The 16918-nt window shown below is 44.4% G+C and overlaps 1 protein-coding gene across 5 annotated transcripts in view; it reads right to left on the reverse strand.

Moving 5' to 3' along the window:
• Positions 1 to 16918, reverse strand: part of nr1h3 (nuclear receptor subfamily 1, group H, member 3) — a 176219-nt gene that overhangs the window by 91619 nt on the left and 67682 nt on the right. For 3 of the 5 annotated variants that reach the window (XM_073047703.1, XM_073047706.1, XM_073047701.1), the window contains exon 3: positions 2787 to 2987. The exons of 1 other annotated variant lie outside the window; for it this stretch is intronic. In XM_073047703.1, coding sequence (XP_072903804.1) covers positions 2787 to 2987 — 201 coding nt within the window. Of the gene's footprint in view, positions 1 to 1257; positions 1305 to 2786; positions 2988 to 16918 lie in introns of those variants that run through there. One more of the 5 variants, XM_073047705.1, reaches the window with a different exon arrangement.

Consider the following 16918-nt stretch of genomic DNA (forward strand, 5'->3'; position numbering starts at 1 on the left):
TTGTTGTTTACAATTTATATTAATAATTCGGAGGTGGTGAGAAACTTAAGTGTTCCAGGCTTGCCAATGAGACAAAAATAAGTGGAAGGACATACTGGATTAGGATATCTTAACTCTGCAATCAGATTTAGATATAGACTGAGTGGGCAAACATTTGGCACATAGCTTAATCTGGGGAAATGTGAAGTCATGCACTTCGGTGTCAGGAATTAAATGATTATTACCTAAGAGGAGAGAAACTGTAAATGAGTGAAGCTGAGAGAGACTGAAGTGTTCTAGTACATGAATTATAATGTTAATCGGCAGCATCAGCCAGTTGTTAAGCAGGTAAACGGCATTCTGACCCTTATTGCGAGGGTTTGGAGTTTGGGAGGTTTTGTTTCAATTATATAAGATGTTGGTGAGGCCACACCTGGAATACTGTGCACAGTTTTGGTTGTCTTACATAACAAAAAAACGGAGCACTGGAGGCAGGCGAGAGGAAATATTCAAGGCTAATTCTCAGGGGTGACAGGGTTGCTTTATCTAAAGGAACTGAACAGTTTGGATCTGTACTTCAGTTTAGAAGATGGAAGATGGCCTTAGTGAAACATGGAATAATATCCTGAGAGGAAAGACTTGAGACATCACACTAGTGTAGCAGTTAGTGTGACGCCAACACAGCTCTGGCTGTTCAATTCTGACAGCACCTGTACGTCCTCCCCGTGGAATCCATGGGTTTTGTCCAGGTCCTCCAGATTCCTGCCACAGTCCAAAGGTCTACTGGTTAATAGGTAAATTGTCCTGGGATTAAGTAAGGGCTAAATAGGGGGTTGCCAGGCAGTGTGGCTTGAAGGACCGATTCCGCACTATTGCTCTAAATAAAAATATACACAGTATGCCACGCATGAATATACAAATATATAGCTAAGGTGCCTAAGACTTGCACGGCACGATAGTAATTTTACGTATTACACTGCACTGCTGCCACAAAACAAAATGATGCCATATGTGAGTGATGATAAACCTGATTCTGATATGGGTCTCTACTGCAGACTGAGAGTAGGAAGGGGGCAGGGAGAGAGGAATCATCGTAGGAGAGGGGAGGGAGAGGGAAGCACCAGAGACACATTCTGTAATGATCAACAAACCGATTGTTTCCAATCAAATGACCTTGCCTGGTGTCTCAGGGCTGGAGAGTCTACACCCACATCACCCCCACCCTGGCACTCCTTCTCTGCCACCTGTCCCACACCTCTCCTGTGGCCTCACTCTCACCTTTCTTTTGCTCCTGCCAGATTTACAAACTCGCTCTCCACTCGAATGCTGTGCAAAAGTCAAGCGCCCTAGCTATATATATGTGCCCAAGGCTTTTGCACAGTCATGTAAATGATTAAAATAAAAGACAGGACAGAAGTTGAGATGTTTTCACAGTTGGGTAATTCTTGAATGATGACACAATAGCAAGCAGTTATTTAAAACTGAGGTGTGTAGAATTTTTTCACAGTGGATGTTGAATCTCTGGAATTCTTACCCCAGAATATTATGCAGGCTAGATCACTGTAAGGTAGTTAAATTGCAAAAGATCAGGGAATTGAGGATCATGGGGGAGGGTACAGAAGAGGAGTTGAGGCCTGGCACAGACTTGGGGAACCTGGTGGCCGAGTCCTGCTCCTGTTTTTGAAAATGCACTATCACGTTCTCACTCGTAGCTTCCTCATTTTAATGCCCTGCACTATTCAAGTGAGGCCCAGTGAGTGTGGGGAACAGCCCCCAGGACTCAACAATCTCAGGTAACCAGCTTTTGCAGTTTGCATCAGAACCAGCTAGCTGTGAATAAATATCATCAATTTTTAACAATGATTCTCCCTCTCATTCACTTTTCTCCTCCCCAGACAGACAAGCTTTCAGCACCCTCTCCCAGCCAGCACCACCACTATTTGTATCATTCAATCGCTCTCCCTCTACATCTAAGTAACTTGTCCTAATTAACCCATCAACTGTAAACTTTACTTACTCAATAAACCCACTGCTTCATGCAATCTCTCCCAGCAAACCCCATTTCTCAAAAGTTCTCCCCAACACCTACCATTAATAATTCTCTTCCAAGCCCTTTGCCTTACTGATAGAGCCCTCCCCAGGCCTTGTGGTATCTCACTCCTCACTTTTACTTATCCCATCCCACAGAGTCATGCAGTGGAGTTGCAACCTCACAGTCCAGCGACCCACGTTCCACCCTATTCTCTAGTGCTGCCTGTCCGCATCTTGCACAGCAGCTGCGTCAATTTTCCTGCGCCAATTCCAGTTTCTTCCAACATCGCAAAAAATGTTCGGTTACACACGGAACGCTGGAGGAACTCAGCAGGCAGCATCTATGGAAAGAATAAACAGTTGACAAAGGATCTCGGCCCAGAAAGTCAACTGTTTACCCCTTTCCATGGATGCTGCCTGACCGGCTGAGTTCCTCCAGCACTGTGTGGGTGTTGCTCAGATTTCCAGCATCTGCAGATTTTCTCATCTTTGTGATTGTTAGGTTGTCTGGCAACTATAAGTTGTTTACAGTGAAAAGGTAATTGGTAGAATCTATTGTAAATTGATGGGAACAATCAGAGAATAGGTTACAAGGAAAATTAGTGGGGCAATGGGATTGCACAATGAATTGGCATAGATTTGATGGGCTGAATGGTAGCCTAATTCCCCAGCTACTCACCCACCCACCTTCACCATCATTGCCATTCCTCTACTTCTTTGTGTGGGGCAGATGAAGGAAGAAATCCACACAGTCCTAGATGTGTTGTCAGCCTTACCCAAGGTCTGGTTGGCTGAAAAGAGGCCACCCTCCAGTTTCACACTTCCACTCCAGTAGCTGTGGGCTGCTCCATCCAGGCACTCCAAGTAATTGTGCTGTACTCTTGTTTTCTTCCCCGTGTCTTTCCAAAGTCGGCTGTCCGGTTGATTCCTGCTCAAGTCCATCAGCAAGGTTGGTACATGCAGGAAGAACCTTTCTTCTGCAAGGTGCCAGCATTGAATGGGGAGATGAAGAGGGGAAGATAATTAGACAGGCAATTCTTGTAATTTTGAGTGCAGTCAGAAAAGATGATGGAAGTGAATTTAAATAGTAAATAAATGAACAGTTGAAAAGTAACACATCATGCAACTCTAAAGACATAGCCAGGAACTACAATCCATTGAGAAGTTCCACCAAAGCAGAATGGTTTTCCTGTGCCATGCAATACAATGATTCTCAGAAAGCACCAGAATGAAGTCCAACCAGCAACATTTTCTATCTATAGATTTCAGAACTGAATTCAGAATTGGCTTGTGCATAGAAGATGGAGGGTAGTGGTTGAAGGGACTTATTCAAGCAGGAGAACAGTGATTAGTGGTGTTCCACAGAATCTGTACTGGGACCTCTGCTGTTAGTGATGTATATAAATGACCTGGGTGAAAATGCAGATGGTGGTTAGTAAATTTGAGGATGGTTGGTGGAATTGTAGATAGTGTAGAAGACCATCAAAGAATACAGCGTAATATAGATCAATCGCAAATATGGGCTGAGAAATGGCAGATGGAGTTTAACGCAGATAAATGAGGTGTTGCACCTTGGCAGGGCAAATGCAAGTAGGGCAAGATCCTTAACAGTGTTGCTGAGCAGAAAGATCTTGGGATCCAAGTTCATAGCTCCCTAAAAGAATGCTTATGGAATGCTTGCTTTTATTAGTCAAGGAACTGAGTTCAAAAGACAGGAGGTTATGTTGCAACTTTATAAAACTCTGGTTGGGCCCCATCTGGAGTACTGCACACAGTTCTGGTCACCCCACTATAGGGAGGGTGTTGAGGCTCTGGAGATGGTGCAGAAGAGGTTTACCAGGATGCTGCCTGGTTTAGAGGACATGTGCTATCACAAGAGATTGGATAAACTTGGGTAATTTCTTTGGAGCATCGAAGGCTGAGGAGAGATCAAATAGAGGTTTACAAGATTATGAGGGCATAGATGGAGTGGACAGTGAGTCTCTGTTTCCCAAGGTTGAAATGCCTAATACCAGAGGACAGACATTGAAGTGAGAGGAGGTAGGTTCAAGGGGGATGTGAGGGGGAAGTTTTTTACTCAGAGTGGTGATGTCTGAAATGCACTGCCTAGTATGGTGGTAGTGGCTTTTGAGGGACGTTTCGATAGGCACAAAGATGCCAGGAAGATGGAGAGATATGGACATGGAGTAGGTAGGATCGATTAGTGCTTACGTGTTTTTGATTTCCTTTTCAGCTGGTTTGGCACAACATTGTGGGCCGAATGGCCTGTTCCTGAGCTGTACCATTCTATGTTCTATATTACATTCAGCAATTCAGAAACAATTTCCTCCCCTCTGCCATCCGATTTCTAAATGGGCATTGAACCCGTGAACACTACCTCACTACTTATTTATTTCTGTTTTTCTACTACTAATTTAACTATTTAATATACATATACAGTGCCTATAAAAAGTATTCACCCCCCTCTTGCAAGTTTTCATGTTTTATTGTTTTATGACATTGAATCACAGTGGATTTAATTTGGTATTTTTGATACTGATCAACCGAAAAAGACTCTGTTGTGTCAAAATGAGAACAGATCTCTACAAAAGTCATCTAAATGAGCTACAAATGTAAAACACAAAATAATTGATTGCATTCATCTTCTCCCCCCCCTTTTAATAGGACACACCAAATCATCAGTGGTGCAGCCAATTGGTTTTAGAAGTCACATAATTAGTCAAATGGAGATCACCTGTGTGCAGTCAAGGTGTTTCAATTGATTGTAGTAAAAATACATTAATGTAAAAATTGATTGTAGTAAAAATACCGATCTCGAAGGTTCAACTGCTGGTGAGTCAGTATCCTGGCAAAAACTACACCATGAAGACAAAAGAACACTCCAAGCGACTCCATGAAAAAGTTATTGAAAAGCACAAGTCAGGAGATGGATACAAGTAAATTTCCAAGTCACTGAATATCCCGGAGTACAGTTAAGCCAATTATCAAAAAACAAAAAGAATATGGCACAGCTGTAAATCTGCCCAGACCAGGCCGTCCTCAAAAACTGAGTGACTGTGCAAGAAAGGGACTAGTGAGGGCAGCCACCAAGAGACATATGACAACTCTGGAGGAGTTACAAGCTTCAGTAGCTGAGATGAGAGAGACTGCACATACAACAACTGTTGCCCGGGTGCTTCACCAGTCGCTGCTTTATGGGAGAGTGGCAAAGAGAAAGCCACTGTTGGAAAAAAAACTCACATGAAATCTCAGCTAGAGTTTGCAGAAGGCATGTGGGAGACTCTGAAGTCAGCTGGAAGAAGGTTCTATGGTCTGATGAAACCAAAATTGAGCTTCTTGGCCATCAGACTAAACACTATGTTTGACGTAAGGCTAACACTGCTCATCATCAAAAACACACCATCCCTATCATGAAACCTGGTGGTGGCTGCATCATGCTGTGGGGATGCTTCACTGCAGCAGGCCCTGGAAGGCTTGTGAAGGTAGAGGGTAAAATGAATGCAGCAAAATACAGGGAAATCCTGGATGAAACCCTGTTGCAGTCTGCAAGAGAACTGTGACTTGTATATAATTACTGTAATTCAGTTTTTTCTATATTTATCATGAAATTCATTGTACTGTTGCTATATGGTTAACAAATTTCACGACTTAAGCCAGTAATATTAATTCTGATTCTGATGTTTAACACTGCAAATTGTGCTGAGCCGCTTCATGGAGTCATGGAGAAATATAGGGCCTTTGGCTTACCAAGTCTGCACCCGTCATCAGCCGCCCACTTACACTAATCCTGCAACAACCCCAGTTTCTATTCTCCCCGCATTTCCGTCAACTCCCGCCAGATGCTACCACTCATGAGAACAAACAGCTGAAACCACAGCCATCAGGGTAGAAATGATCAAATTCAGGAATCAGCAAGCAAACAGAATAGTGGAGCACAGGTATTTTGGATGATTTTAGGACTGGAGGAAGTAATAGAAACAGTGGGGGACAAGCCATGAAAGGTAATGGTGAGAATTTTAAAATGGAGATTTTGTTTAAAGGAGTAGTTCAGCAAGGACAAGCAAGTGCAGTCACTGTTACCAGACAGGGACAATAAACTTGCAAACCAACATCAGCTCTATGGGCCGTGGTTCACATGCATTCAGAATGACAAGTTATTATTCACCAAGTGCAGACATTGCAATGCAGGTAAGCAAGCAGTGTATTTGAACCCACCAAGGATGTACATACACCAATGTAATAAATAAAAGGAAACCCTGCAGTACTGACCCCACTACCAGGCATAAATTATGTTCATTTTGTAGGAATCCACCCCTCCAAAAGTGAAGTACTACCTCACTACTGTTTCTCTGAGAGTTGGTTGCTATGTTAGAACGACTCCTCCAAAGGTGCAGCTTTCCACAGATCACCCAGCGGTACCGTTCTCACTCAGTGCATTTGAAAAAGGACGGTTCCCAGTCCTGCTCCAGTCAGAGATAGTAAAGGATTAACACAGACTCCCTCGGTACTGCCCTTTCCACTGTCCCTCAATCTCTGCCATTTCACTCAGCATTATCCTTTTGCTTATAACAATTCTGCCTTCCCACCTGCACTAATCTTCTAACAAGACACATCACTAGGCCCATCTAACTCTGCAGCACTCCCCCAGGGTCTCTCAACCCACAGAATGGAGCTCCCTCAGAGAGGCCTCTGGGAGCACAACATGTGTTCAGTAATTCCTCTCTGATAGTACATTTACTCAGCAAATACTTTCTGACGATGCATTACAGTGTACCCAACAGTGCAGTGTTCCTTCCCGTGACCATCTGACCACGAGCACCATCGGTACTGACTGTCCACTTCATCTGACAGTGTGCACTTGTTATCCACCAGTGTTGCTTTTGTCTGCTACTATGCAGCACCCCTTCAGTCTAGACCCCTCCATAAGCGAAACCTGACTCTGTGAACCAGTTTTAAATACCACTCCAGGTACAGAGCACCTCCCACATCCTCTCCCTAATGGACATCCCAACGTTCTTCAGAATTACCCAATGGAAAGCACTCCCTCTGACAGCATTATGTCACATTAGCACACAGCACCACGTTAGCAACGCCCCTACAGAAAGGAAATCTTTTATCAAAGTACGTATCGGATGCCATATGCTACCCTGAGATTCCTTTTCTTTCAGGCATTCCCAGTAGAATAAAGAAGTACAATAGAATCTATGAAAAACTTCACACAAACATGGATTGTGCAAAAGAAGACATACTGTGCAAATACCAATAAACTATAATAAATAAACAAACAAGTAGATGAATGAATAAGTAACTCGATTGATAAATAAATACATAATACTGCGGACATGAGTTTAGAGTCTGCAGGTTGTGGAATCGGTTTAGTGTTGAGGTGAGTGAAGTTATCCACGCTGGTTCAGGAGCCTGATGGTTGAAGAGGTAATAACTGTTCCTGAACATGATGGTGTGAGACCCAAGGATCCTGTAGCTCTTTGCAAATTGCAGAAGTGAGAAGAGAGTGTGGTGTGGATGGTCCTCGATGATCAATGCTGCTTTCTTGCCACAGCACTTCTTGCAGGTGTACTCTGTGGTAGGGACGGATTATCCTGTAATGGTTTGAACTGTATCCACACTTTTTGTAGGTTTTTCCATTCCTAGGCATTGTTGTTTCCATACCAGGCTGTGATACAGTCAGTCAGGATACCCTCCACTGTGCATCTATAGTAGATTACCAAAGATGACATGCTGAATCTGCACAAAACTCTAAGTAGGTAGAGGCAGCATTGTGCCTTCTATGGAATGTCACTTGTGTTCTGGTCCCAGACTGATCCTCTGATATAACACCCTCCTGACCCTCTCCACCCCTGGTCCCCTAATGAGGACTGGCTCATGACCTCAAGTAGTCAATGATCAGCTCTTTGGTTTTGCTGATGTTGAGTAAGGTGGTACTGTTATGGCACCATTCAACCAGATATTCAATCTCCCTCCTGATTGCTGATTCATCACCACGTCTGATTCAGCCAACAACAGTGGTGTCCTCAGCAAACTTAAATATGGCATTGGAGCTGCACTTAGCCTCACAATCGTAAGTATAAAACAAGTAGAGCAGGGGTGTGGTACCCTGTGGTGCCCCTGCGCTGATACAGATTGTGGGGGAGATTTAAAAGCCAATTGAACTGACTGGGGTCTGCAAGTGAGGAAATCGAGGATCCAGTTGCACAGAGAGGAATCAAGACCTAGGTCTTGGAGCTTATCGATGAGGTTCGAAGGGATGATAGTGCTTTATGCTGAGCATTCAGGAGGCTGAGGGCTTCGTAGGCAGGATACATAGGGAGGTAGTTACACCCAAGTTGCGGGACACAGGTGACTGGGTGGCCATCAGGAGGGGGAAAAGGGATGGACAGCTCGTTCAGAGTATCCCTGTGGCTGTTCCCCCTTCAACAACGGGGCAGGGGAGTAACCAAGCAGAGGAAAGCCACAGCAGTCAGGTCTCTGGCACTGAGTCTGGTACTGTAGCTCAGAAAGAAAGGGGTGGGAAGAGGTGAGCAGTAGTAGTTATGGGAATGGAAAGGAGGTTCTGTGGACATGAACAAGATTCCTATAATGTATGTCAAGGTCAGGGACATGTTGGATTGAGTCTACAGTATTTCAAAGTGGGAGGGTGAGCAGTCAGAGGTTATGGTCCATGAGTACCGATGACACAACTTGAAGGGATGACAAGGTCCTGCAAAGCAAGTTCAGAGAGTTAGGTGCACAGATCAGCACATGGAATTATGAGACTGTAGCCATCAGTGAGACTTGGTTGCAGGAGGGGCAGGACTAGCAGCTCAGTATTCCAGAGTTCCATTGTTTTAGACGTGACAGAGTGGGAGAGGTGGCATTATTAGTCGGGGAAAATGTCACAGCAGTGCAAAGTCTCATGACAGACTGGAAAACTTGTCTAGTGAGACTTTATAGGTGGAGCCGGGGAAAGGAAAGGTACGACCACATTAATGCAATTATATTATAGACCACCCAACAGTTCACAGGGTTCAGGAGAGCAAATTTGTAGAGAGATCAAAAACTTTCAAAAAACATAAGGTTGTGATTGTAGGTGATTTTAACTTTTAACATATTGACCTGGACTTCCATACGGTAAAAGGGCTGGATGAGAAGGAATTGTCAAATGTGTTCAAGAGAGTTTCCTTAATCAGTACATAGAATTCCCAACTAGAGAGAGTGTGATACTAGATCTATTAGGGAATATGACAGGACAGGTGACAGAAGTTTGTGTAGGGAACACTTTGCATCTAGTGATCATAATGCCAGTAGTTTCAAGGTAATTTTGAAAAGGATAGGTTTGGTCCTCAGGTTGAGATTCTAAATTGCAGAAAGGATAATTTTGATGGCATCAGAAAGGATCTGGCAAGTGTCGACTGGAACCGGTTGTTTTCTGGCAAAGCTGTACTTGGGAAGCTGTAAGTGGGCAGCTTTCAAAAATGAAATTTTGAGAGTACAAAGCTTGTATATTCCTGTCAGAATAAGAGGCAGAGATAACCGCTTTAAGGAATGTTGTTTATTGGAGCCCTGAGTGAGGAAAAGGAGGAGCATAGCAGGAATAGGGAAATGAGGTACTTGAGGAATATAAGGAATGCAGGAGGACACTTCAGAAGGAAATCAGGAGAGCTAAAAGAAGACGTGAGGTTGCTCAAGCAGACAAGGTGAAGGAGAATGCTAAGGACTTCTACAGATATAACAAGAGCAAAAGGATAACATTGTGTGCAGTTTTGGTCACTGAACTACAGGAAGGATATTAATAAGATTGAAAGAGTGCAGAGAAGGTTTACAAGGATGTTGCTGAGACTTGAGAAACTGAGTTACAGAGAAAGGTTGAATAGGTTAGGACTTTATTCCCTGGAGTGTAGGAGAATGAGGGGAGATTTGATAGAGGTGTATAAAATTATGATGGGTATAGATAGAGTGAATACAAGCAGGCTTTTTCCACTGAGGTTAGGGGAGAAAAAAACCAGAGGACATGGGTTAAGGGTGAAGGGGGAAAAGTTTAAAGGGAACATTAGTGGGGGCTTCTTCACCCAGAGAGTGGTGGGAGTGTGGAATGAGCTGCCAGATGAAGTGGTAAATGCGGGCTCACTTTTAACATTTAAGGAAATCTTGGACAGGTACATGGATGAGAGGTGTATGGAGTGATATGGGCCAGGTGCAGGTCAGTGGGACTAGGCAGAAAAATGGTTTGGCACAGCCAAGAAGGGCCAAAAGGCCTGTTTCTGTGCTGTAATGTTCTATGGTTCTAAGGGACAAAATTGGCCCTCTGGAAAATCAGAGTGGTAATCTGTGTGTGGAGCCGAACAAGAGGGGGGGGGCATATATCAAATGGATTGTTTGCATCTGTATTTACTTGGGAGATGGACACAGAGTCTGTAGAAGTGAGGTGAAGGAGCTGCAAGATCATGGACTCTATACAGATTACAGGCAAGGAGGTGTTTGCTGACTTGAGGCAAATTGGGGTGGATAAAACCCCAGAGCCTTACAACGTGTTTCTTCTGACCCTTTGAGAGGTGTAGTGTATTTAATATTCCAGTGATATTTGAGTACTATTATAAACAGACTGTTTGATGAAGCTTTCTTTGTTTGTTTACATAATTTGTTACAGGTTAAATGCGAGAAACACGTGAATGGCCTATGTCGTTATGCCACCACATCAAATGTGAACTCACTAAAGTAAAAGGAAGTGCACGTTTCCCAGCTCCCATGTTCTCCTTCTGATTACTTTTTGAATTTACAAAACAGAACAGCAGCAATGAGTAAGTTTTAAAACGAGCCCGAGATGACTACCTGTTATGGCTATTATTGATCGTGCCCCCAAGAAAATAGAAAATGTATCTCAGGGTTGTAAACGGTAACATATATGTACTTTCACAATCAATTTACTTTGAACTTTCACTTTGTTTGCATCAATTTCCACCACCGTCCAAGATGTGCTGGGGGAAGCCCAAATTGTTGTCATGCTTCTGGCATTATCGTAGCACTCTGACAACGTTCTAACTCTGATTTGCACTGTACCTACTTACTTGTATGTACTTACTAACCCTAATTTGTACTGTACCTACTTACTTGTATTGTACTTACTAACCCTGACTTGTACTGTACGTCTTTGGACGGTGGGAGGAAACCAGAGCAGCCAGATGGAACCCATTTCGTCACAGGGAGAATGTACAAACTCCTTACCGACAGTGGCTGGGATTGAACCTCGATATTACAGCTGGCACTGTAAAGTATTACGTTAACCACTACTCTACCTACACTACCGTGCTGTTCCCCACCCTCCCACACTACTGGGGCAAGTGAAGTCCAAACTAAAACAATGTTGCACCAACCAGAAAGCAATTAATTTAGTAAGATATCTCCGCGATATCTTCAAAGAAGGAAAAGTCACTTCAGCTGATTGAATAATCAGAAATTTTATCAATAATGTTTTTGATAATGGTGACCATGAAATTACCAAGTTTTAGGAAATGTCTGTTTGGTAAGGTAATGTTCTTTAGATGAGAAAACCTGCCATTCTGACCTAATCTTCATGATTCCATATCCACAGCCTGTGGTTGACATTTGGTTGTTCTTGGAATAGCCATGCAAGCTGTTCAGTTGAATAAATCAGTTTTGTTAAGAGACAGTAAGAATCAGACTTGATGGACCATCTTGATGGACCAACTTAGGAACCAGGTTTTAGATATGGCAGATTCCTTCCGCACACAACAGATTTGTAGAGTCCATTTCACTGATATCATAGGATGCCTGTAATTCAGCTGAAAAGTGTGAAAAAATCATTAACAAGTACGCTGCCAAGGTTTAACAGAACTGAGTTATAGGAAGAGATTAGACAGGCTGGGGCATTAATCCTTGGAGATCTCATTGACATATGTAAAATCATGAGGGGCATAGATAGGGTGAGTGATTTCTTTTCCAGACAGAGCTTAAAAGTCAGAAGAGAAACTTTTAGTAAGAACTTGAGGAAAAACTTGTTTTTCCACTGTGGGTGTTAGAAATATGGAACCAACTGCTGGAGGAAGTGGTTGAGTTTGGCATATTTGATAAACTTAAGAAGTATAGACTGGCGTTTAGAGGGATATAGGCCAAGTGCTGAGAAATGGGATTAGCTTGAATATATTTCTTAGTCAGCATGGTCAAGTGTGGCCTGAAGGGCCTTTAGTGGATGATTCATTCAGGATGTCATTCAGTACAGAGTCCTTGGTCCAACCATCTTCAGCTCCTTCATTAAATACCTTCTTTTCATCATGAAGTCAGAGGTGGAGATCTTCACAACTCCTCCACAAATTTCATGCCTTCACGTAGCAAGAATTTGTGAGACAAAATTTAGGCAGGCTCTGACAAGTAGCAAGTAATGTTTACACCATTTGCTCAGACCAGGTAATGGCCATATCCCACAAGAGTAAGTCTAACCACTTAATCGTGCAGTCAACATATTTGCCAGCACTAAGCCCCCCCACCCCACCCCAATAACCTGAAGATCTCTGTTTAACCAATTGCTTAATAATACCAGCCACATAAATATGTGGCAGAAGATGAGACCTTCATACTGTCACTTCCTCACTCCTCATCCCATAGCCTGCATAAGGCACAAGAATCAAGATCATGTTTAATATCACTGGCATATGTCATGAAATTTGGTGTTTTTCAGCAGCAGTACATTGCAATACATAATTTAAAACTATAAATTATAATAGGAAACATATTTTTAAAATATAAATAAGTAGTGTAAAAAGAGCAAAAAAAAAAGAAAAAATATTGTCCATTCAGAAATCTGATATTGAAGGGAAGAAGCCGTTCCAAAATCTTCAGGCTCCTGTATCTCCTCCTTGATGGTACAATGAGAAGAGGGCATATCCTGGGTAATGGAGGTCCTTAATGATGGATGCTGTCCTTTTGAGCCATCACCTTATGAAGATGTTCTGGATGCTGGGGAGGCTGGTGCCCATGATGGAGCTGGCTGAGTTTTCAACTTCCTGCAGCTTTTTCTGATCCTGTGAAGTTTGTCCCTCCATACCAGATGGTGATGCAACCAGTTAAAATGCTATCCACAGTAGAGATTTGTGAGTCTTTGATGAGATACCAAGTCTCCTCAAACTCCTAATGAAATGTAGCCACTGCTGTGCCTTCTTTGTAACTGCATTAATATGTTGGGCCCAGGATAGACCTTCAGAGACGTTGACACCCAGGAACTTGGAACTGCTCACCCTTTCCACTTCTGATCCCTCTATGAAGACTGGTGTGTGTTTGCTCAACTTCCCTTCCTGAAGTCCACAATCAATTCCTTGGTCTTACTGACATTAAGTTCAAGGTTGTTGTTGTTATGGTACCACTCAGCCAGCTGCTCTGTCTCACACTTGTTCACTTCCTTGTCACCAAGTGAATCTGCCAACAATAATTGTGCCATCGGCAAATTTACAGATGACGCTTGAGCTGTGCTTAGCCATGCAGACATGGTGTACAAGAGTAGAGCGGTGGGCTATCTTTGAGGTGCACCAGTGCTGTTTGTCAGTGAGGAAGAGATGTTATTTCTGATCCTCACTCACTCTGGTCTCCCTGTGAGGAAATCAAGGATCCAGTTGCAGAGGGAGGTACAGAAGTACTGGGTTTGGAGCTTGTTGATTAGTACTGAGGGTAGATTGTGTTGAACACTGAACTGCAATCAATAACCAGCAGCCTGGCATAGTATTGCTACTGCAAGACTAAGTGGAGAGTCCAGTGAGACTGCATCCGCTGTGACCTTTCATGGTGATAGGCCAATTTCAGGGGTTCCAGTCCTTACTGAGGTAGGAATTGACTCTGGCCATAACCAACCTCTCAAAGCATTTCACCACATATGAGTGTGACTGTGTTATAGTCATTGAGGCAGCTCACCATAACCCTAACCCTGATCCTAAAGTTAAACCTGCTGACTTGTGTAAGGTCCCAGTAAAGGCAGGGGTTAATGAAGGCGTGGGCCAGATCAAAGTGGCAACGTTGTGTGGCACTGAATCTCAAGTGATGAGATCAAGAAGCACAAGAGGGATGAATTTCCCACTGACCACAAAATCTCAACCTATCCTCATAGTGACATGCTTTTCATTTTTGTAGTCTACAAAATGCCAATAAAAAAGCCAAGATACCAAGGGGGTGAGAGAAGACCAGCAAGTTAAACCCAAGGTGGGACCACACAAAACAAGTCACCACTAAACTCAAGGTAACCAGGTGGAGTGACACAGAATCTCCAGTGAACACTGTTAATTTAACCCATGCAATCCCAGGCAAACAGATGCAAAATAAGGACCAGTGTAAATTTAAAGTAGGGAAGTTGAACCTTACATTGACAGACATCCCACCCTGCAAAAACTCGTTTCAGGGAGGTAGCACCATCAGTTTGCAGGAGACTCCCGGGAGAGGTGGGATGTCTGCAATAGAGTAGCTCCTTAGCAGCTAGCCGGCTAGTTCAAATAATGTTAGCTATGTTAATGAACGAATGACACCCGTTAAACTCACCTCAACAGTGATTTAACCGATCGTGGGCAATAGAAAAGTCACTGTTGCAAACAGTGCAGCGAGCAACACTGTCATTATTTTTGACCCCTATTAGGCAGGGGTACACTTTAGTGTAGTCTGGGGTGAAGTCCTGCCTAGGTAGCCTCCTGCCTGCCGGCATGAACATCCAACTCACAGACCTCCGTTGATACCCCTGCCCCCCCTTACTCCCATCCCTATCTATTATTTTAGTCCGGTTCTCTTTCTCTCTCTATTCCCCCCCTCACTATAATCTCCCCCCAGCCCTACCTTTCTTTCTCTTTTATTTTCCATAATTCTCCACCCTCCCCCTAGCCCATTTCCCTCCAGCCTATCACTTCCCAGCTCTCTACTTCATCCCTCCCCCCACTTCTTATCCCCCCTCAACCATCCCATGTTACTTCACTCCTGATGAAGGGTTTCGGCCCGAAACGTCGTCACTACCTCCTCCCATAGATGCTGTCTGGCCTGCTGAGTTCTGCCAGCATTTCGTGTTTTTATTTATTTCTGGCATCTGCAGATTCACTCGTGTACATTTTATATTTTCTTTTTTTGGAACACTCTGCCATGGCGCACACTCTCTCGCTCTCTCACTCTCTTTCACTCACTCTCTCTCTCTCTCTTTCTCTCTCTCTCTCACTCGCCCTCAAAAAAATCAATTTCCGGGATATTGTATATAATTTTCGGGCGTCAGGGAGCCGCTATCAACATGTGGGAGACTCCCAGATCTTCTGGGAGAGGTGGGATGTCTGCATTGAGATAAAGCCTCAGAACTAGGCCGCACAACATTCTACTCCCCAAATGGTCAAAATAAAGCCAAGTAACGAGGTCTAAAATTACATGCTTCTCATTATCTTGGTCCATGGGATCAACACAAGCCAGGCCTGATCAAACCTGGCTGAGGGTGTCTAGTGACTACTGATGATGTGTTCCAGTGCACACCAGGTTAATTAAGCCAAGTGGTGTTGGGCCAGGGTAATGAAAGGCATAGGCCAGATCAAAGTGGCTCCACTACCCTGTCAGCCACATCCCACATATCTCACCACTCTGTACTCCACAACCTTATCTCTCCCAGCCCCACATATACCGTACAACCCCGAACCCTATCTTTAAACCTCATACTAACGTCCAAGGGCCTGCATACTCAAACTAACCCTAAATGCACCCAGACTAAGGCAACACCTACACAAACCTGCTGACTTGTGTAAGGAGGAGGAAGATCCAATAAAGGTAAGTGTTGGACCTGGTTAATGTAGGTGTGAGCCAGATCAAAGTGGTAGGATTGTGTGGCACTGAATCAAGTGACAAGATCAAGAAGCACAGGAGGGATGATTTTCCCAATGACCACATACTCTCAACCTATCCCTAACCCTCCTCCTCTCCAAAGAGAAAAGCCTTATCTCACTTGACTTACTGATGCACCATCAATAACTCACGCCGAGACTTAGGAAGTGAGATATCGGCTTTTATTGACTGAAGAACAACACTACATCCTGGGGAAAATGAGGGAGAGCAGCAGGCCACAGTCGCCTTTATACAGGGGTCTGTGGGAGGAGCCGCAGGGGCAGTCAGCAGGGTCTTGGGAGGAGCCACAGGAGCAGTCAGACAGGTATATCTAGTTCACCACATTCACCCCCTCTTTGTTTAAAAAAAAAATTCCCAAGCATATTTACAGGTTAAGTCGATCAGGTGGTCGAATCGTTCGCTGCGATCTACGTAGCTCCGGCTGCAATTGCACAGGAGCCGGAGGTGATGACGGCACAGGTGCCGGAGGTGGTGTGTGCTCCGAAGGCGGAGAGTGGGTTAATTCTGTCCCAACAGGAGGTGTCAGGGATCCCTCGCGTGTGAGCGAGGGCCCTGGAACAGACGCATACGGAGTCTGTGTGGGGCACGGTGCGCGCGGAGTCACCTCGGGTACAGGGTGCATAGTTACCGTGGAGTGCTCGGGGTAGTGGTCTGCTGCTCCGGCGGGCGCCAGGTCGCGGACAGAGACCGTGTCCTCCCGCCCATCAGGCAAGACCACGTAGGCATACTGGGGATTAGCATGCAGGAGGTGAACCTTCTCGACCAGTGGTGAGTACTTATTACTCCTCGCATGTTTACGCAGCAGCACTGGCCCCGGGGACGTCAGCCAAACTGGCAGGGAACGGCAAAGGGGAATCGCGAGTACTCGTCAATAATACTGAGAAAGTAGACATTGCGGTCGGTGGAGGGAAGGGGGCCCTTAAAGTCAATACTCAGTCGCTCAAAAGGGCGGGTGGCCTTGACAAGCTGCGCAGTGTCAGGACGGTAGAAGTGCGGTTTGCACTCAGCGCAGATCTGGCAGTCCCTGGTCATCGTCCTGATGTCCTCCAGGGAG

The sequence above is a fragment of the Hemitrygon akajei genome, chromosome 6, assembly GCF_048418815.1.
Source record: "Hemitrygon akajei chromosome 6, sHemAka1.3, whole genome shotgun sequence".
Taxonomy (NCBI): domain Eukaryota; kingdom Metazoa; phylum Chordata; class Chondrichthyes; order Myliobatiformes; family Dasyatidae; genus Hemitrygon; species Hemitrygon akajei.